The sequence below is a fragment of the Balaenoptera ricei genome, chromosome 14, assembly GCF_028023285.1.
Source record: "Balaenoptera ricei isolate mBalRic1 chromosome 14, mBalRic1.hap2, whole genome shotgun sequence".
NCBI lineage: Eukaryota > Metazoa > Chordata > Mammalia > Artiodactyla > Balaenopteridae > Balaenoptera > Balaenoptera ricei.
Genome location: NC_082652.1, coordinates 29,897,735 through 29,919,523, shown reverse-complemented (window position 1 = coordinate 29,919,523; position 21,789 = coordinate 29,897,735). Strand labels below are relative to the sequence as shown.

The 21,789-nt window shown below is 38.5% G+C and overlaps 1 protein-coding gene across 1 annotated transcript in view; it reads right to left on the bottom strand.

Moving 5' to 3' along the window:
• Positions 1-21,789, bottom strand: part of PIEZO2 (piezo type mechanosensitive ion channel component 2) — a 345,750-nt gene that overhangs the window by 202,825 nt on the left and 121,136 nt on the right. Inside the window, exon 3 of the mRNA XM_059894050.1 lies at positions 15,562-15,687. Coding sequence (XP_059750033.1) covers positions 15,562-15,687 — 126 coding nt within the window. The remainder of the gene's footprint in view (positions 1-15,561; positions 15,688-21,789) is intronic.

The window sequence follows — 21,789 nt, the reverse complement described above, 5'->3', positions numbered from 1 at the left end:
ATTGCTGACTAATATTCCATCCAGGGGCTGCAGTTTATTGATCTATTCACCAGCTGAAAGACATTTGGGTTTTTTTCCCAGTTTGGGGCAATTACAAATGAAGGTACTATGAACATTTGCTTAGAGATTTTTGTGTGAATATACGTTTCCATTTCACTTGACTAAATATCCAATAGTAAGAATTCTGGGTTGAATAAGAAGTATATGGCCACCCGTAAAATATATTGCCAAATTGGTTTTCAAAGTGGCTGCGTGACTTTGCATTCCCACCAGCAATATGTTTGAATTCAAGTGGTTCCACATCTTCATTAGAACTTGGGGTCTTTCCTTCCTTCCCTCCTTCCCCCTTCCTTCCCTTCTTCCTTCCCTCCTTCCTTCCTTCCCTACCTCCTTCCTTCCTTCCCTCTTTCCTTCCCTCCTTCCTTCTTTCCTTCCTTCCCTCCTTCTTTCTTTCCTTCCTTCCCTCTTTTCCTTCCTTCCTTCCCTCCTTCCTTCTTTTCCTTCCCTCCCTCCTTCCTTCCTGCCCTCCTTTCCTTCCCTCCTTCCTTCTTTCCTCCCTTCCTTCCCTCCTTCCTTCTTTCCTTCCCTCCTTCCTTCCTTCCTTCCTTTTTGCCATTCTAAGAGATGTATAGTGGTAATCTCATGTTTTTAATTTTCATTTCCCTAATGACTAACAAGACCAAGTACAATATATTTTCATGTGTTTATTTGCCATCTGTATATCTTCTTTGGTGAAGTGTCTGCTCAAAATTGTTGCCCATTTTAAAAACTGAGATGTATGTTTTCTTAATATTGAGCTTTGAGAGTTCTTCATATATTCTGGATACAAGTCCTTTCTCAGATATGTGATTTGCAAATATTGTCTTCCAATTTGTGGCTTCACTTTTTACTGTCTTAGTGGATTTTGAGAAGTTATTAATTTTGATAAAGTCCAATTAATCAATTTTCTTTCCTTATGAATCATGCTTTTGGTGTCATATTTAAGAAATCTTTTCCTTTGTCCAACCCAAGGCCACAAAGATCCTATTTTTTAAAAGAGTTTTATGGTTTTAACCTTTACATTTAGGTCTATGACCCATTTTGAGTTAATTTTTGTATATGGTACAAGGTAAGGATTAACATCCTTATTTTTAATATGAATTTTAAGATGGAATGAATTTTAAAATTGATTTAAATACAGATTTTAAATATGGAACCCAATTATTTATTTCTCCAAAAAGTTGCTTTTGCATCTCTGTTGAAAATTAACTGACCATGTATGTGTGGATCTAGTTCTGGACTCTCTTATTCTCCCCCACTAATGTATATGTCTCTCTTTTCACCAGTAGCAAACTGGCTTGATTACAGTGGTTTTATACTGTTTTGATCACCTCCTATTCACCTGTTGGTGAGAGAGGGATCCCCTGCCCTCAATAGAATGAGATGGCTGAACACACGACATACAACACTAAGCAGATGAGACTGGCAGAGATTCTTAGTCACAAATACTCCTGACCCTGGGAATGAGAATGCTGCATGCCCTGCGGGGCCACAGGAGGTCGAAAACTGAGCACGGCTGTAGGGAGGCAGGCTCTGTAACATCAAGAGGGTAGGGTACCCCCTGCTTATCACAGGAGGATGCGATGGGCTTGTTTGAATGACTCTTCAATCTACTTAACATTTCAGCTCCATAAACAACTATGCAGAGTGTGTGCCTTGGAAGCAAATGAGCCCTAAAGCAGAGGTGTGAGCAGGAGGAGATGGTGTCTGCATTCTTTCACGTGTCCACTTTGTTTCTCCGTGGCCTCCCTGCCTGAAATGTCAAGCATGCTCACCTCGATATTTCATTTCTACCTTCCTGGGTTAATTTTCTTCTTAGCGATTATTACCACTGGAATATTATAAAGCTTACTTACTTATATGTCTCCCACATTACAGAATATCAGCTCCTCAAGGGTTAGGATTTAAGTTGGTGTTGTTTTTAAGCTACTGTATCCCAAGCATCTAGAGCAATGCCTAACACACACGGGTGACTAATAAATGTTTGTTTGTTGGATGGATGAAAGGACTTGAGCTGTCTTTCCATGACTCTTTGACATCCTTGGGGGTGGGGAAGGGGATGTCTCCTCCCTCTGTGGATTGAAACAAAGTGTCCATTGTCATTTCATGGAATTCGTGTATGAGGCCTTGGATGATTCAACTACCTGGAGTAAGTTTCCAACTGAGGAGTCTTATCATGATCCAGTTCCATGACTCCCAACCAATCACAATATCCTTATAATAATACCCCTTAGTTTTATCTGAGTAGAAACAAAAAGCCTACTTTTCCCAGAAGCACATTCATGGACTTCAGGCAGCCTATCATTTTAAAATAAGTGTTAAGCAACATTGTATATCAACTATACTTCAATTAAAAAAATTTTTTTAAAATAATAGATAAATAAAGTAAGTGTTAAGGCCATAAAAAAGTAGACGTAATCTAGGAAATAAATTTAGTCACTCTGACTTTAAAACATAAATAAAAATACCAGTTCTATGAGAACTGTATATTATCGAGTATAAAGTTTACTGGTATAGTTACTAAAACATAATAAATTTTAAAATTACATCATTATGAAGAATGTTTACTGCTTTGACTCAAAGCCAAGAAAAAATAATATTTCCAAGAGTAAAATAAATGCCAGTTACTGTTAACAAGAAGGTCTATCTATAACTGAAGCACAGAGAGAAAACACTGAATACATTGTATTTTGTTGACAAAAAAGATATGTTGATTATTCAGTCTTATGAGATGCCTGTTGTTGCATTTCACTAGCCTACAGATTCAAAATTTTAAGTATAAACTAGTGACTTGGCTGTTTTAAATGGAACATGTGTTTTGGTTTGCTTTGCTTTCAGAGTCTTCATGGTGAAATGGTGAGCTCACCTGCATCCAAGTGAATAGAAAGGGTAAATGATTTTATAGAGATATCATCAGAGGCTTCACATCCTGGCTGGATTTTAAGCTTACAATTATCTAAAGGAGAGTTCTTAAATAATAATTTAAGTTTTGGATGACTTGATTGTTTGGATAGAGGGAAATGTCACATGCCCAAGTTCATTACCAGCATGTCAGAAGATGACATGGAGATAACATACGGCAGGTATGGCTGACATGTCATGTATGTGACACATCCACCCAGATACAAGGAATTAAGTCTTCAAATTGATTATGAAGACTCTGCATCTCACTCTGTCAACTTCTCGATGCCACCTGTGCTTACCAACACCCTCCGTGACACATCCAGCTCATCTGCTCCCACTGCCACTCATTTATTTCATGAAATCACAAGTCCACTGAGAAACAGTGACTCATCCAGGGCAGAGAGTCAGAAGATTTTCAGACTTAGACAAGAGCCTCTGATTCAATGACAGCTCTAATACAGCAAGCATCTGCCTTTCTTTTAAGTAAAATATTCATTTAATACACCTTCAATAAACTCAAACAAATGACATAAACTTTAATCTCATCACAAAGTATTTTACATTAATAAGTCTTCATTGTATCCAAGGTACTTAGAAATAATAAAGAAATAAAGAGATGGTAACATTTCACAAGCATTAATTGCTCCCTGAATAACTGTTAAAGCTGCCATATTTCTAGCTTTGGAGAATCTCAAGTATATTTTATATACAGATCCTTTTTAATGTTCGTAAAAGTCCCAAAATTACCAAATTGAACTAAATCAAGCTTTTTATCAGCCTTGAAATGTTTGAGATCCTAAGGCTCCAAGCTTGATCTTAAAGAAATGCAGTTGCTATTTTCGTCTTTTTGTTGAAATTAGAAAATCTTAAAAATGTCAAAACAACATAGTAAAGCACATGAAAAGATGCTCAACTTTGCTAATTATCAGAGAAATGCAAATCAAAACTACAGTGAGGTATCACCTCACACTGGTCAGAATGGCCATCATCAACAAGTCTGCAAATAATAAATGTTGGAGAAGGCGTGGAGAAAAGGGAATCCTCTTACACTGTTGGTGGGAATGTAAATTGGCGCAGCCACTACGGAGAACACTATGGAGGTTCCTTATAAAACTAAAAATAGAGCTACCATATGACCCAGCAATCCCACTCCAGGGCATATATCCAGAGAAAACCGTAATTTGAAAAGATACATGCACCCCAATGTTCACTGCAGCACTATTCGCAATAGCCAAGACATGGAAGGAACCTATATGTCCATCATCAATGGATAAACAAGATGTGGTACATATATACAATGGAATATTACTCAGACGTAAAAAAGAATGAAATAATGCCATTTGCAGCAACATGGATGGACCTAGAGATGATCACACTAAGTGAAGTAAGCCAGACAAAGACAAATATCATATGATATCACTTATATGTGGGATCTAAAAAAATGATACAAATGAACTCATTTACAAAACAGAAACAGACTCACAGCCTTCGAAAACAAACTTATGGTTACCAAAGGGCAAAGGTGGGGGGAGGGATAAATTAGGAGTTTGGGATTAACATATACACAATACTATATAGAGATAATCAATAAGGACCTACTGTACAGCACAGGGAACTCTACTCAGTATTCTGTAATAACCTGTATGGGAAAAGAATCTGTAAAAGAAAGGATATATGTATATGGACAACTGAATCACTTTGCTGTACACCTGGAAAAAAAAGGCAATATAGTATGTACTTTAAATTTAACATTGGTTTTATTCAACCAAATGCTCGAGAACTCAAATGATTTAGCTGTATGACAGCAAGAAGCAAAACTTCTTATATGTCCAATTTCTAACATCTTTTTCAGAAACACAGCCAGACTCTACAACAGAAGTAGGAATTCTCTAGCCCCAAAGCTATTGTTTTTATACTATTGCTTCTCTTTATTCTAACTCTAAAAACTAATTAAAAACATGAAGGGTAGCATTTCCAGTCCTAAAGAAAGTCATCTACAGACACAGCATATTATAATACCTTAAGTGACATGAAGAAGCAATAGAGTAGCAGCAGTTACACTGGTGTGGCCACACACAAAAAAACTGCCTAACTTTATGGCTGATTTTGCTTCATTAGTTTTTTATGGATCAAGTGTGTGTCCGTTTTTGTTTTTGTTTCTTTTGTTGTGAAAATTAAGGTTCTTTTTGGAGAAGATTCTGAATAAGTCTGAAAAACCGAAATGCAAGTAGATAATGTAGGTTTGGGAGGACTTCAAAATGCAGATGCTAACAGCCTGAATTGCCATCTATCGATAACGTTCAGTCACCTTCATTTCAGAGTAAGACATAGACTAAGTGTATATCTCAATACCAAGCCACAAAACTGACAAATAGCTTCTGGTAAAGGTAGTATTAAACCATATATTTCAGAACTCAGCTTACCCTTAATTTATAGGTGTTTTTATCTGTCATTCTTCCATGAATTATGACAGTATCAAGAAGTACTGCCATCTATTTCAGGGAAACAGAAGAGAAATGTAGAAATAAATGGAATGTTTTTCTTATTGTCCTCTAGTATAACCAATTAATGAGGAAAACCATCTTTAACTTTCTCTGGATGGTATGCATCAAGGCAAGATCTTGACTTTAAATTTGATATGTATTTGGTGAAATTCTCCGATAGACTCTAGGCAGAGAGGCAGAAATGTTGCTTTTAGTCCACAGAGTAAATGCTACAATCTTAAGAGCTGTTCAATATCTCACAGTCAACTGACTCTTTCCAAGGATATTTCCATTTAAATTTGATAGGAGGAACTTGCCTGAGTATGTTTATATCCCCAGAGTCAATTCTAATCTTAGAGTTCATAAGATGATAGAGGTGTATGCATTTCATGATAGATCAGCACTTTCATAATTGTTACTGTGGATAGCTACATAGTTTCATCCTTTGGGTTTCTGCCTCAACGTCACTTCCTCCAGGAAGTCTCCCATCCCAGGCCAGACTAGAACCTATTATGCGTATTTCCACTGATCTTTTTACAGCCTCAATACCAGCTCTGCTAGTGGTGTTCACTCCTCCGTCCGCCTCCACCTCCCACCAGTGGACTGCAAGGCCTGTGAGGGCAGGCACACAGCAGGCGTTTAATAAATAGTTATTGCATAAATTCATATGTGACAGGACTGTGGGATTGTAAATAACCTGAATTACTTGAAACTAATTTTCTTTGTGGCTGTTGTAGAATCTACTCTATGGAGAAACATTTTCAAAATCAACAATCAAGATATCATAATTATCATTGTTACGATATAAATATGATATTCTTTCAAATTTCTCAGTTAAGGAAATAAACACAGAATAATATTTTTGGACGAGTACATATAAAAATAAACATGAGATTGCAATGAAAATATCCTCCTGATTCTGCAAAACTAAAAAGAAGGAAATCCGTGTGCTGCCTCCTGATTCCTGTGGTTTATATGTCAAGGGTGCTTTGGTTTTCATTATCACCCTTTCGGAAACTACCCATCAACCCGTACTCCACTGCGTTGCTTCTTAACATGGTTTTGGGGTCTTCAAGAATGATCACCCATTTAAAAATTAGAGATTATAAACGAAGTAACGATGCAAGGTAATGAAAGAAAAGCATTTGAAACCATATTTATCAACATGCAATATTTAAAACATTTGTCTACAAATATAACATTTTATAGTAATATCTTTAATATTAATATTATCTATATACTCATATCCTGCAATGGGGATCTTAGGAAATGTTTAAATGTCCCTAAACATGAATGTAAGAGATAACTTATATCAGCAACTTCTTTGCCAACCTTCTACATCCCTGAAATATATTTTTAATGCATGAAATCAAGAGGATTGTTCTAAATCCAAATTTCTGTTTACAGGAAGAAATGTGTTTTATTTATGAATCCACATACCTAATTCCTAAAATATACACCAGTTCTGTAAGTCTGAAGAATAACTCAACTGTGTCATGAAGTTAATACTTTCGGGAATGGCAGGACTATTCCTGGCCCAGCTGTGCTACCTCCACAATGCCCTTGAATGATCCTTGCATCATACCGGGCCTTTGACAACACACAGTTAGAGCTTTATGTTGTCCGCCTAGCCTTTTTGAGGTTAAGATTACTCCCGCACCACAGAGATTTGCCTTAGAGCTTTTATGGTAAATAATTTACACTAGAAATGCTGCATCATGAAATTGAGGGTAGGGAAATTGTTATTTAAGCAAACACAGTCGATCCCAAATCATCTTAAATTTCCTGGATCTTACAGAAGGCTCGGTGAACGTGGGGTGTGGAGCAGAGGGGCCCAAGGCGAATGCCACGGGTATTATTCACTGGAAGCGTCTTGCCTCTGAACCCAGCTATTAATGAGGCCCACCCCGCTCCCAGTTCCTTCCTCCTCTCCCCTCCTCGCTACTTCTAAGGCCAGCTTTGTCTTTCATATTTTCACTCCTGACATCCCCAAATCCAAATGGAAATCCAAGTTTCCTTTTGCAAAGGAAATCAACACCAGGTAACTTTACCTGATATATCATTTTTAAAGAGAAATAAAAGCCTTCAAGTGGGCGTGTCCTTCTCCTACTTCCTCATGAATTGAAAAGAAGGGAAATGGTGACAACCATAGAGAGAGGACGGACGTCCCTGCCCTGGAGCTGCTCTCACAGACTGGAAGGTGAGGACCCATGGAAAAGCGGTCCTCAAACAAGGGAGTCATCTGATTTCACCCTTTCGTTTCCTTTTCTGCTGCTACTAATTCACTTATTCACTCTTCAAACAATTTGGGGGCAGGATTCTATCCATGGACCACTGCAGTAGACGCTCAGGTCACAAAAAATGACACCCGACAAACCCTCCGCTCAATCTGATCATAGGCTAATGGGAGAATAGACATTAGGGATTATCTATTGAATCAGGGATTATAACTCAGCATGAAAAGTTCCATGCCCGATGCTTAGAGTTTGGGGAGCAGGAAGGCCCTGACCCAGGCATTCCCCACGGCACACGTGACCCTGCCATGGCCGCATTGCTCACTCTTACGGGGAAAGATATTCTGGGAGGCCAATATCCTCACCAAGTGAAGTTACTAAGTCACTGCGAACCACGAATACTTCACCTGGAGCTGGTATATCAGATTAATTATCCTTTCACCCGGCACAGCTTCCAAATGTGTGTACCCTACTCTTACCGAGCCCTCACAATCTAATCAACCAAAGCCCGATTTCGCCATAAAGTTTTCCCCAGCAACCTTAGGAGGCCGCGTGATGCCCGTGGAGCAAGGATACCTCGATTTGAAATCCTGCTGCTAGTTGAGTGACCTAAGGGAAGACACTTTCTGTCTCTGGTCCTCACCCCCAATCAGGAGGGTGGTGGTGAGAGCCAGTCAGGATTAAAGTGAGATCGTGTGAGCAAAGTGCTGGTTGACTTTACAGCAACAAATGTTAGTTTCTTCTTTTCCTTACTTTTTCATCCTTTGTCTCTTGCTTCTAAAATTCTATAATATGGAAAGCGTGATAAATAGTGAAGAATATAGTGATTATATATTCCGCTGTGCTGAAGGGCAGGGCGTGGAGGACAAGCTTTCAGGGAGAAGAGGGAATGGGATTCCCAGCCCCGGAGCAGGGGTGAGTTCCTGGTAGGGAAGTTACTGAGGGAGAGAAAAAAGCACTGGCAGAGGGTGGGTGTCACTATGACCCTGTCACTGACACCACCTTCCAGCTAGAGCCATCTCACCATTACCCCGGATCTCAACCACACAGCACAGAACAAACCCCCCAATAACAGAATTAGTAAGAAACTGAGATAAAGTTGGTCACAGAGAATTATTTGGTATCACGTAAGTTTTGCACATTTCATAATTTCCAAGTTTTACCCACATGACTGTGTATAATTTGGTTCTGGATTATTTCTGCCCCGTTGTTGCTGTGTGTGATTTTAGGCAAGAAATATTACTCCTCTAATAATAATAGAAACATTAACAACAACAGTAATAATAGTTTATAGTCACTGAGCACTTGCTACAGGGCAGGCACTGTGCCAAGTGCATGGCCTGTATTAACTCAACCCTCACAGCAGCCCTGTGAGACAGTGACCACCATCACCTTCATTTACAGTCAAAGAAACTCAGGCACAGAGATGAGTAACTTACCCACAGTCACCTGAGATCCTAAATGCACTCATATATTGGATAGTATAAAAATTCTCATGAAAAATGTTTCTACCATAAAATGAGAGGCTCTATTGGAAAAATGATGATAAAGTATATGTCACTCTACGACTATCACTCCAAGTGAATCAAGGTACCAACCAGCCCTGGCCTACGAGACTTTCACCCTGATGGGGTTTCTCTTCCCCATGGTGCCCCCATCCCAATTCGCCCCCTTGCCCTGGGCAGTAAAAACTAATTGCATTCATCATTCCAGGAACATTGACAGCATCAGGTTACCAGAGTTCCCTTTCAGCCGTGCTCTCCACCCAGGTCTACTGATCACAGATCAGGCCCAGACCGAGGAGCCTTGCCCGCCTGCTAGACGTCCAGGCTCCCTCCCGGTGGACACGTGCATTCGTGGGCAGTGGATGGAAACGGCAATCCGTCTCCATTACCCGGGCTGCGGGAAATAACACTTAAGGCTAATTTCTCTGGTTATATATGTGATCAGAAGGTGTATATATGATCCAGATGCTTTTAAACTACTTTTGTTAAGAGAAAAGTAGACTGTGGTCCTCATCCTGGCACAGAGGGCCAGGAGGAAATTGACAATTTCGTCCAGGTTTTTTTTTTTTAATTGTTGTATCTTGGGGCAGATCCTGCTTTCAGGAAGCTGGCAGAGGAAGGGAGCATGACAGGACCGAGAGGAAGCCAGACCCTCCTAAACCCACCTCCCGGAGGCCCCGGGTCAGCGCTCACAAGGACACAGACCCCAGAAAGGGACCAAAAAATGTCTCAGAGCGAGGTTCCTACTGAGTATTTTTGTCTCTCGTTTCATAAGTATTAGCTCTTGCCTCCTCCGTACTGTGTCCAATGAAAAAATAAACATAAAGAATTTCCTTAGACCATGGACTTACTTATTTTTAGGAGGGTGGACTCCCCAGGTGACTCTGCAAATCTAGGGGTCCCCATCTACAACCTGCACAATTAATGATGAACCATGAGGGGATGGAGGTTCCCACTATGTGCGCCCAGAGACCAGTCGGCCTGGGTTCTGGAAAGCAGAGCATCTAGGGAGGGGCTCACTGCGCACCCACCCCACCATCATTGGGGTGGGGCGCCGACCCGCCAGGCCCACGCCTGGCCCTGAGTCTTCTTGTCACCTGTTGAGGTTTCAGATGCTGGGTCTGGACATTGGAACCCTAGTGTTTTGAGGACAGAAAGGCAGTAGAATAAAGTACCATCAAGGCCTAGAATAACCTCGTGGTCAGTGGCTCCTGGGCCAAGTCTTCTGTGCTCTCAGGATGAGAAAAGTTGGAACTCTAGGTGCTCCTCCCCCTACAGGGGGGAGAAAACTGCTGATTTGAGGGGTCTGACCCTCAGGGGGAAACAGATCTAATGATGAGTCCAGCAATTGAATGAAGCAAAGAAAAGACACAATTCTTTATAAGGACAAATCTCCAAACAATAGAAAACCATGGACTGAATACCAGAAACTCTTATTTAAACCCTTTGAAACTGCACTACTCCAAAGTCCTAGGAAGTGCAGTGGAGAAAATAATCCTAAACAGATGATAAATAAGGGGTTCCACGAGAGGAGGAAAGAGCAGGAAAGATCCCAGCTCAGACCAGCGGTAGCTCCGGGCCACTCACTCACCCTCTGAGCCCATCTTTTCATCATTGTCCTCAACGCCACCCTCCTCCCACCTCCTCCAGCCTCATCCTCATCCCCGCCTCAACCCCGAGTGCAGACTGGGCACTGCATTTATACAAGAGAAAGGCAACTCCCTGGAGAAGAGAGACCATAAGAAGGCACAGCCCTATGTGGAGGAATAAGATGAGTCCCGGTCTCCAGCCGGATCCAGCCTGGAAGAGGGTGGCCACTCATCTCCTCAGGCCCTGCCTGCGCAGCCCGACCCACCCTAAGTGGAATGGGGTGATGTGGATGGAGTGCCCTACTCAAAGGATATTGGAGCCAATTTGTAACAAGAAAAAAGGAGTCATTAATCGGAAAAGGGATACAGTGACCCTATACTAGGTGCTCTATACGTAGTAGCTACTATCACCGCAAATCTTCCCTTCATAGTTTTGAGCTCAAAAGTTTCTTTCAATCAACAGCCTGCTTCGGCACAGCCCCAGCATGCAGACTGGCCCTGCAATTCCACCAAAAGCGCCACAGGTCCGCCACTGAGGTGAACAGACTACTTCTATGGGCTCTGTAGTGACATAATTGAAGCTGGGTTTACATTGATTGAAACAGTATAGTTTTGACAGAATGAAAATATTTTAGTAAGCGGCACAACACATGTTTGAGGAAAATTCACAGAGGTGCCCCTGCCCCATGGATTTCCTCACTTACCTGTGAAAGCACCGTTTTGGAAGTGAAGGGGGAGGGGTGGTAGGGTCCCCTTCTGCACAATAGCGTCTTTAACAAACGCGCCAGCTGGTCAAGCACTAACTGGGTTGATTTGAAACAGCATTTACTACTGCCAGTGACTATTCACAGGGCTCTGGGGGGAAAGAACTTTCAATGGCTCAATGTTTATAAATGCTACTGCTGTCCCCCAAACACACATCTCAGATTCCTGAGGGATCCTGGGAGCTTTTGCCAGAACTTGGGTGAGGGTATATGAGTTTTAAACGGGGAGAGGAGTCGTTAGGGAATCCAAATTAAACTCATATAAATGAGCGCTTGGTGGTTTGGAGTCTGAAGACCACTTGAGTAAGATGGGGAACCCGGACCTGTCTGGATTCCTTCATTTTAATTTGACAAAGTCTCACAGACAGAGAAAGCATTCAGAAGGCACAACACAGCCGGCCAGGCACTTTGTGTCTTTTTATTTGAAGTTTTGCTACTTTACCTCTACAGATGCCAAAAAAAAAAAAAAAAGGCTAAACTTCAAATGTGGGATATCAAAATAGCGGAGTTTGTGTTTACAACTCGGATGGTGTAATCAAAACTCCAAATGCTGGAGAAACAATAACACGAGTGAGGCGAAGTCAGCCAGAAATGAAAAGTCAGTGTTTCCATTACCACGCAGACGGGGTTTTTCAAGAGTTTATATAACTTGATCGTTAAAAAATGCTCCAGGCTGAAAACCTGGTTTGTGTCAATCTTGGACTAAACTAGTTTGCAAAACTCAAGTTTGTTTGCTCTGCTTTTTTATCCCTTTTCAAGAATGTATTGCTTTGAAACACTGCACATGAAGCTGAACCAAAAAAATATGTAGACCTTGTGAGCCAATGCTGTTGCAGCATCACCCGTTTTTTAGAAGAAATTGATGATTTCTCTATGTAGACTCACCTTCAAGGTGCCTATGGCACTCAAATCCCTTTTCTAACTCATTCTTTTGCATCTCCCTTCTCTGCGGTGACTTCAAAAATATTGGAACTTCACATTGGAACGTTCACTTTTGTGGAAATAAATTTCAAATTGGAATTTAACTTGTTAGGAATAAAGTTTACTGTTATGATTTTCATTATATTGGCTCGGGTGGAACACAATAGAGCTTTTATATGGGGACGTCAAAAAGGAAGGAAGGCAGTACAATAGACTTAGATGTGTTCAAGACACATCGCCATGAAGAGGGTAGTGGAGGGAAGCTGTGCATGAATAAAATGATCTAGGGAAACACAGTGTGTGGAAGCCCACATATTTGGCTGGGAGGTTAGGAAAGGCAGGTCTAGCTCTCCAAGATTGGGTTGCAAGAAATGCCCAGGAAGAGGCATGTCAAGAGGCCAGATCTGACTGGTCTCCATCCTCCACAACTGAGGAAGACAGACCTCTTCATCTTCCATCCAAAGGGTCTAAGTAATATGGATTCTTGCCTGGGAAGGAGCAGATAACTCAAGAATGAGCTTCTGTGTGTGTGCATATGTGGTGTGATTTGTGTGTGTGTGTGTGTGTGTGTGTGTGTGGTGTGTCTGCATGTGTGTGGTGTGTGCATATGTGGGGTGTGTGTATGTGTGTGCATGGTGTGTGTGTGGTGTGTACATGTGTGTGTGTTGTGTGTCTGCATGTGTGTGGTGTTTGCATATGTGGTGCGTGTGTAAGCATGTGGGGTGTGTGTGTGTGTGTGTGTGTGTGTGTGTGTGTGTACTTTAAGTTTGTATGTCTTTCTGTCTCTGCCTATGCCTTATAGGAGAGACCCCACAGTACATTCGTTTGTAAATGTGGAAAATGGAAAACGGTTTAACATTTCACATTACATTTTTTGCTTTCACCTTTATAGAATTACTGAAAATGTTATTTCGAATAAAAATAGAAAGACATAGACTGTGGATTGGAAGAAACGATGTGCTCACACCCTAATTTAGGCCCCCTCCAGCACAGTCCTTTCCACGGCATCACTCAGCACCTAAAAGTATCTGCAGACACTGGCAAGCTGTATGTTTATAAGCTCAAATTTGAAAAATCTGATGAGTTGTAATATATCCTGTGATGAAATACTTTCAGTGATAAAGAGAACTCATTATTCATGAAATAGTCTTTTTTTAAAACAAAAGATAATATTTTATTTTCTACATTGCAGTGGTCTGAATTATTACTCAAGAGAAAGTAAGTAAAATTTTGACATCAAAACATTATTATATATATAACATTATATAATTGGGTATGGAATCTCATCTGGATGTGATGCATCAAATAATTTTTCCATGTTCTCCCTCTTATACCTACCTATCTATTTTTCTTCAAATTCAGCTTTCATTTTTGGGAAGGTGGCAAGCTTTCAGACAACACTTATGGTTAAAAATCCTTCCTTCTGGCCCTAGGAATGCCTGATTAAGAACTACCCAAATTTTTGATTAAGAAGCAATACAAACTATCATTGCTAACATTTCTACTAAGTCCAAAGAGACTTGAATCTGGCCAAATGTAATAAATCCTTTTTATCATTATAATAATATAACTAAAGTATCATTATTTAAACATTTTATTTTATCAAGTTTTTAATAATGATGTGACTTTTATCAAGCATTAAAACCCCATCTTAACAATGGAATATTATTCAGCCATGAAAAGGAATGAAGTCCTAACACAGGCTACAACATGGATGAAATTTGCAAACATTATGCTGAGTGAAAGAAGCTGGATACAAAAGGTCACATATCACTTAATTCTGTTTGGATGAAATGTCCAGAGCAGGTATATCTACTAGAGGCAGAAAGTAAATTAGTGGTTGCGTAGGGATGCATGGAGAGGGAAAGAAGAATAACTTCATGGGTGCAGGGTTTCTTTCTGGGGTGATGAAAGGGTTTTGGAATTAGATAGTGGTGATGGTTGCACAACCCAAAAACCACTGAACTGTGTTCCTTAAATGGGTGAACTTTATGGTATATGAATTATATCTCAATTAAAAAAATAATAACCATATCTTAAATCATCAGATCTTAAATCAAGAATCATTTTGATAGGCACTATTATCCAAGGAACTCAGCACTCAATAAAATGGACAGAATGAATGCTCACTTTAGTTCTGTAAAGTTTAGCTCTCTAAAAGTTACACCGTGAGGTATAGTGAATAATTTATGACTACAGATTTTACTAAAGAATCTCTCACTACATTTATGTTAATACTATTTGATCCATGAAGAATTTTGATCTGGCCTTTATTTTACAGGGAATGGTTGGTTTGCTTCATTTCACTTGTGCTAGCACTTATGAAAGATCAGGAAATTTCAAACCTACAAACGGGTTCCTCAGTGAAAAACTGACCATTTAAAAACTATTATTTTAGTCTATTTCAAATATTCACTTAAAACATGTGGATTGTATTCCATCTACTTGAAATGCTTCTGTTTTTTTCAAATGACAATCACACATTCTACAAAAATGGAAGTAGAATTTATCCAATGGTAGGTTAATTCTGGAAAGATGATCCTACCTAGATAAAGCATATATGTGTCGACGTTTTCAGATCAAAACCTCAAAATATAATGTGTATAAGATATATCATTTCCTTATGAATAGCAAAAAAACCTCCCAGTTTTAAAAAGAAACTATCTGTGTCATTCACATTTTTCCCATAAAGATATACAAAATCTTACATTATGCTTTACAATAAGCCTGAAGTCACTGTAGTATTTATTTGACGTTTATACTCTTATTTATCATGTTAGATATTGTACATGTCTCATCTCACCAGCCATAGTGGAGGCTCCAGGGTCTGTACATAAATCTTGATTTTTTTTTAGACTACACCCAAGCATAATGTCTTACATACCGATCACAGTTTAATATCTAATATATGTTGAAGATGCATGAATTAAGTTGTTCACATTACCCCATTGTCTAGGTATATAAATTTCTTGGAATGTATTTATAGTGTATTAGATTGACAAATGGCCAAAAATTGCCACGAATTTTGTAATGTCATCATTGCCTAGGTTTCTATAAGCGTTATGACACATAGCTTTGTTATTCACGTACGTAATATTTTAAAAAGCCACCATCATACTCACAGTTGTAACCAGGTGCAATGCGGTGCTGTGCCTCCAGACTTGCCAACGTGATGTGGAAAATTATATGCAGCAACAGGAAGGAAAAACTGGTGAAGCACAGAGACTTTAACAACCGTCCTGTGTGTCCTGGGAAGAAAAACACAGAGATTATGAGCGATCCTGAGATGACCACACTCATTCTGACCTTCGTACCAGTCCACATAGAACACGTTTCTACATAAACTATTGCGTAGACTGACTCAAAAGAATATGAAGTGTAACAATGACTCTCTTAATTATTAGTCTAAAGCTAAAAGCATCTTATTCCCTTTGTAAAATTATATAATTAACACTGATTAAAAATGCGACATGAAAGAAAGATGCTTTCCTATGTGTCACAGGATATGTTACCACAAAACGGAACCACTAGAAAGCCTCTGGTCCAGAAAGTTTTATAAGGGAGTTCTGCCAACTTTGATGAAACAGATAATCCCTGCCTTGTAAAAATAGTTCCAGAGAGTAGGAAAAGAAGGAAAGTTGCTTAAAACATTTTACAATTTAGAGTAAGTTTAATTTCAAAATTAAATAAAGCTAGAAGAAGAAAGGAATCTATAAGCCCATTTTACTTATGAATATAGACACAAATTATTTGAAAAACATACTTGCTCACTAACTGAAATAGCAAGGTAAAATGCAATACATCACAATAAGCTAGTATTTATTGCAGAAAAAGAAATGTGGCTTAATAGTAACAAATCTGTAAGGATAAGTCATACACTGGTAGGCTGATATGATAATTTTCTTAATGGATATGGAATAAGAATCTCATTAAGTTCAAAATCTATTTATGGTAAAATAATACAACACTCAGAAAACTAGGAATAGAAGGAAATATCGTTAAGATAATAAAGAATTGGGACTTCCCTGGTGGCGCAGTTGTTAAGGATCTGCCTGCCAATGCAGGGTACACAGGTTCGATCTCTGGTTCGGGAAGATCCCACATGCCGCGGAGCAGCTAAGCCCGTGCACCACAACTACTGAGCCTGCACTCTAGAGCCCACGAACCACAACTACTGAGCCCACACGCCGCAACTACTGAAGCCCACGTGCCTAGAGCCCGTGTTCTGCAACAAAGAGAAGCCACTGCAATGAGAAGCCCGCGCACCGCAACGAAGAGTAGCCCCTGCTCACCGCAACTAAAGAAAGCCCACGCACAGCAATGAAGACACAATGCAGCCAAAAAAGAAAAAGAAAAAGATAATAAAGAATTTACGCCATAACTAAAGCAAATATCCTGTTTATGGTGGAATTTTAGACACAGTCGTATTAATATCAGAGAACCATCAAGGACACTTGATACCCTTGCCACTTATATCACTGGTTGTACTGGCCAGTGTTATAAGGTAAGAAAAAGAAAGAAGAGTTGTAATAACTAGAATTATCTGCAGATAATACGATCAAATGGAATTATTTGCAGATGACATCATCATCAATATAGAATGTCAAACAATCCACAGACCAACTATTAGAAAAAAATACACAAAAATGATTCAGATGCAATATCATCTTGCAAAAATAAATATAGCTCCTCTGCGTTGGCAATAATCAGATAGAAAACAAGATACAACTTAAATTAGCAACCAAAACTGTATTGTAAATGGTTTTGTCAATGTGTCAGTCTAATCAAACATCTGAACAGATTAAAGTCTGTAATGAACTGACTTTACTAAATAAAGATATTTTCCTTGATGATCTGGGCAGGCTGATTCAATCAGCTGGAAGTCCTGAAAAGAACAAGTAATTACCCTAAAAATTGAAGCTTAAAGGTCTAAAATGTCATAAACATAAATACAAATATAACTAAAATGTCTCATTTTGTCTCACTTTTGATTTATGAGTTTAGCCAAGGGTTTGTCAATTCTGTCCATCTTTTCAAAGAACCAACTTTTGGTTTTGTTGATTCTCACTATTGTTTTTCTATTCTCTGTTTCATTTAGCTCTGTTCTCATCTCTGTTGCTTCCTTCATTCTGCTAGTTTGCAGTTTAGTTTGCCCTTCTCCTTCTAGCTCCTTAAGGTGTAAATCTAGGGTATTGATTTGAGATCATTCTTTTTTGATACAGTTGTTTACAGCTATAAATTCCCCTGTGATCACTGCTTTCGCTGCATCCAGTAAGTTTTGGTATGTTATGTTTTGTTTCCATTTGTCTCTAAGTATTCTTTAATTGCCCTTGTGATTAGCTCTTTGACCCACTGGTGCCTAAGAATGCATTGTTTAATTTCCATATTTCCAATTCTCCTTCTGTTATTAATGTCTTAGTTTCTTTCTATTGTACTTTGAGAAGATACTTTATATGCTTTCAATCTTTTCAAATTTCTTGAGAATTTTTCCATGGTCTAACATATGGTCTATCCTGGAGCATATTCCATGTAAACTTGAGAAGAATAGGTATCCTCCTATTGCTGAGTGAAGAATTTCATATTTATCTGTTAGGTCTAGTTGGTTTATAGTTTTGTTCAAGTCTTCTTTTTCCTTATCATTCTTCTATTTAGATGTTCTTTCCAGTATTGAAAGTGGGCTACTGAAGTATCCAATTATTATTGTAGAATTGTCTATTTCTCCCTTCAAGTCTGCCAATGTTTGATTCATATATTTTGGGGCTCTGTTGTTTGCTGAGTATATGTTTATAATTGTTACATCTTCTTGAACTGACCTTTTATCAATATATGATGTCCTTCTTTGTAACAGTTTTTTACTTAAAATACATTTTGTCTAATATTAATGCAGCCACCTCAGCACTTTTTTGGTTATTATTCGCATAGAATATCTTTTTCCATCCCTTCACTTTCAACCAACTTTGTCTTCGGATTTTAAGTAAATCTCCTGTAGACAACATATAATTGGGTCATGTTTTATTATACATTCTACTCCTTTTACCTTTCATTGGAGAGTTTAATCCAATTATTTTAAAATAACTACTGATAAGGATACATTTTTGTCATTTTGCTATTTTTTTCCTGTATGTCATACATTTTTTCCCCCTCATTTCCTCTGTTACTTCTTTCTTTTGTGTTTTTGAAGGATAAAGTTGCCTAATATAAGATTCTTTTTTTAAAACATAGAAAACTTAATTAGTTGATTAATTTTTTACATTGTATATACTCTTTTTAAGATTCCATTACAGGTTATTACAAGATAGTACTGAATATAGTTCCCTGTGCTATACAGTAGGACCTTGTTGTATCTATCCTATTCCAACCCCATAACTTCTTGCTAACTAATAATAAGACTGAATTAATTAGTTGGAGTGTAATACCATCAGATATATACTCTTTCAAAACCTTTTTTTCCCTCCTGATCCTGCTTCCAAAGACTGTCCTGGTTGCAAAGCTGCTGCTGCCCTGAAGGCATCTAAAGTCTCCTCCACCCCGTTCTATCTCTCTGACCAGAGGAACTGGGGGAAGGGGTCCCAAGAGCTAAAGACTAAAGGGGAAATCTTGGTGAGAAGAGACCCAGAGGGGGATCCTCTAATTCTGTTATAAACCAGTACAAGTCCTGGTCTCACCCTCAAGCTACACATGTGTGGAACAGACCCAAAAGAGCTTTCAGAACTGAACTACGATACAAAGAACCACACAGGTCCCAGACCAACCCCTGAGGGGTACGTGCACAAAGCAGACCCAAATAGAAAAGCAAAGGTTTGAGAACTGAACTGACATTGGAACCACCAGCCACAGAAAGTGAGACAAAGCTTGTGAGCTGAAACCAACCAGACTGCCTGCTAAAACACAGAAACAAAGGGGAAAAAAAATCAACATTATCCAGAGGATTTTAAGATGACCCAATGATTCATAACACAATATTCAAAATGACCAGGATATAATTCCAAATTACTTGGCATAGAAAACATCAGGAAAATCTGACCAATTCTCAAGAGAAAAGACAATGAAGTCAACCTTGAAATTACCCAGATGTTGGAATTATTAGAAAATGACTTTAAAACAACCCTTACAACCACACTCCATGAGGTCAAGGTAAATAATCTTAAAATGGAGAGCTCGAAGCTGTCAGCATAGAAATAGAAAAAGAAACGAGCAAGAAATAAAAAATTTAGAATTGAAAAAATACAATATCTGAAATTTAAAATTCACTTGATGGACTCAATAGTGGAATAGAGATGACAAAGAAATGAGCCAGTAGTAACTTGAAGAGATTAACAGAAATTATGGACTTGGACTCTCAGAGGGCTAAAGATTGAAAAAATTCATCGGCTCTCAGGTCTGAGATCAAAGGATCAAGGCCATCGTTTGTGTCATTTATGTCATTAGACTTACCGAAAGAGAGGAAAGAGAGAGTGGTCCAGAAAAATATTTGGATGATAGCTAAAAATTCCCCAAATTTGTTGAAGACATAATTTACACACTCAATACGCTCAGCAAACCTAAAAAGGATGAACTTGAAGAAACCACAAGAGACTCAGAATAACCAACCGGCTGGAAATCTAACATAAAGAAAAACTCCAAAAGCAGAGAGAGAATGTCACATTACACACAGGGGGACAACTCTGAATTACCACATATTTTTCATCACAAACGGTGAAGACCAGAATAGCTGGGAAAACATCTTTAAAGTTATGAAAGGAAAGAACTATGAACCCAGGATTCTATATCCTGTGAAAACATCCTTCAGGAATGAAGACAAAAAGAAGACATTTTCAGATTAAGGAAAACTGAGAGTATTTGTCACCAGGAGATCTGCTCTAAAAGAAATGCTAACATAGCTTGTTCAGGCTGAAAGGGAATGATACTAAAGGAAAACGTGGAACTTCAGTCATGAATAGGAGCGACAGAAATGGGTAAAAAGATATTTGTTTTCATACACACATACACACACACACTCACACTAACATACACACACCCCTAATTACAGCCATGCTCCAATTAATTCATGGCATTTCTAGAAATGACCTCTTTTTCTGGTTTTGGAAGTATTTTGTGTGCACAGAAATAATTGAGGGTATTATGTTGCCCATGTGTTTTGAGTAGTCAGTCTAATTTACACAAGAAATACGAATAATCCAAGGATATGTCACGTAATAAATAATCACTCATAATTAGAAACATAAGAAAATGGGGCATATATTTAAAAGACTTAAAAATATATATGCTAACTTCAAGATGATTTCCCAAAGTAACGCAGATAGCAGATTCACAAAATAGGCAATTTATGGCCAGCATGACACAGGACCAAACTGCATACTTATATACTATTTTTCTCTGGTTATTAAGCAGAAGAAATTCAATATTAACAGAAAGAATAAATAACAAGGAGAAAAAGTAGAGATTTTTCAATCAATTTTAATTTGGGTTTTATTCATTGACTTTGTTTATCTGTAATATATTTCCTCAAATAGAGTTTAAAAAAAGAAAATACTACTGTTACTCTGTAGATTACATCCAGGAACTGGGATTTAAACATAGGTATAAATCTAACTCTTTATTTATAATACTTTTGAAGGTATTCAAAGGCTATTTTTTGAGGGTTTTTTTTATACAGAATTTTATTTTTTTATACAGTTTTATAAAATTAGTTTTATACAACTAATTTTCTTATTAGTTATCTATTTTATACATATTGGTGTATATATACGTCAATCCCAATCTCCCAATTCATCCCGTTACCACCACCCCCAACCCTGCTTTCACCACTTGGTGTCCATACGTTTGTCCTCTACACCTGTGTCTCTATTTCTGCCTTGAAAACTGGTTCATCTGTACCATTTTTCTAGATTCCACATATATGCATTAATATACGATATTTGTTTTTCTCTTTCTGACTTACTTCACTCTGTATGACCGTCTCTAGGTCCATCCACGTCTCTACAAATAACCCAATTTCCTTCCTTTGTATGGCTGAGTAATATTCCATTATATATATATGTGCCACATCTTCTTTATCCATTCGTCTGTCAATGGGCATTTAGGTTGCTTCCATGACCTGGCTATTGTAAATAGTGCTACAATGAACATTGGGGTGCATGTGTCTTTTTGAATTATGGTTTTCTCTGGGTATATGCCCAGTAGTGGGATTGCTGGGTCATATGGTAATTCCATTTTTAGTTGTTTTTAAGGAACCTCCATACTGTTCTCCACAGTGGCTGTATCAATTTACATTCCCACCAACAGTGCAAGAGGGTTCACTTTTCTCCACACCCTCTCCAGCATTTGTTGTCTGTAGATTTTCTGATGAT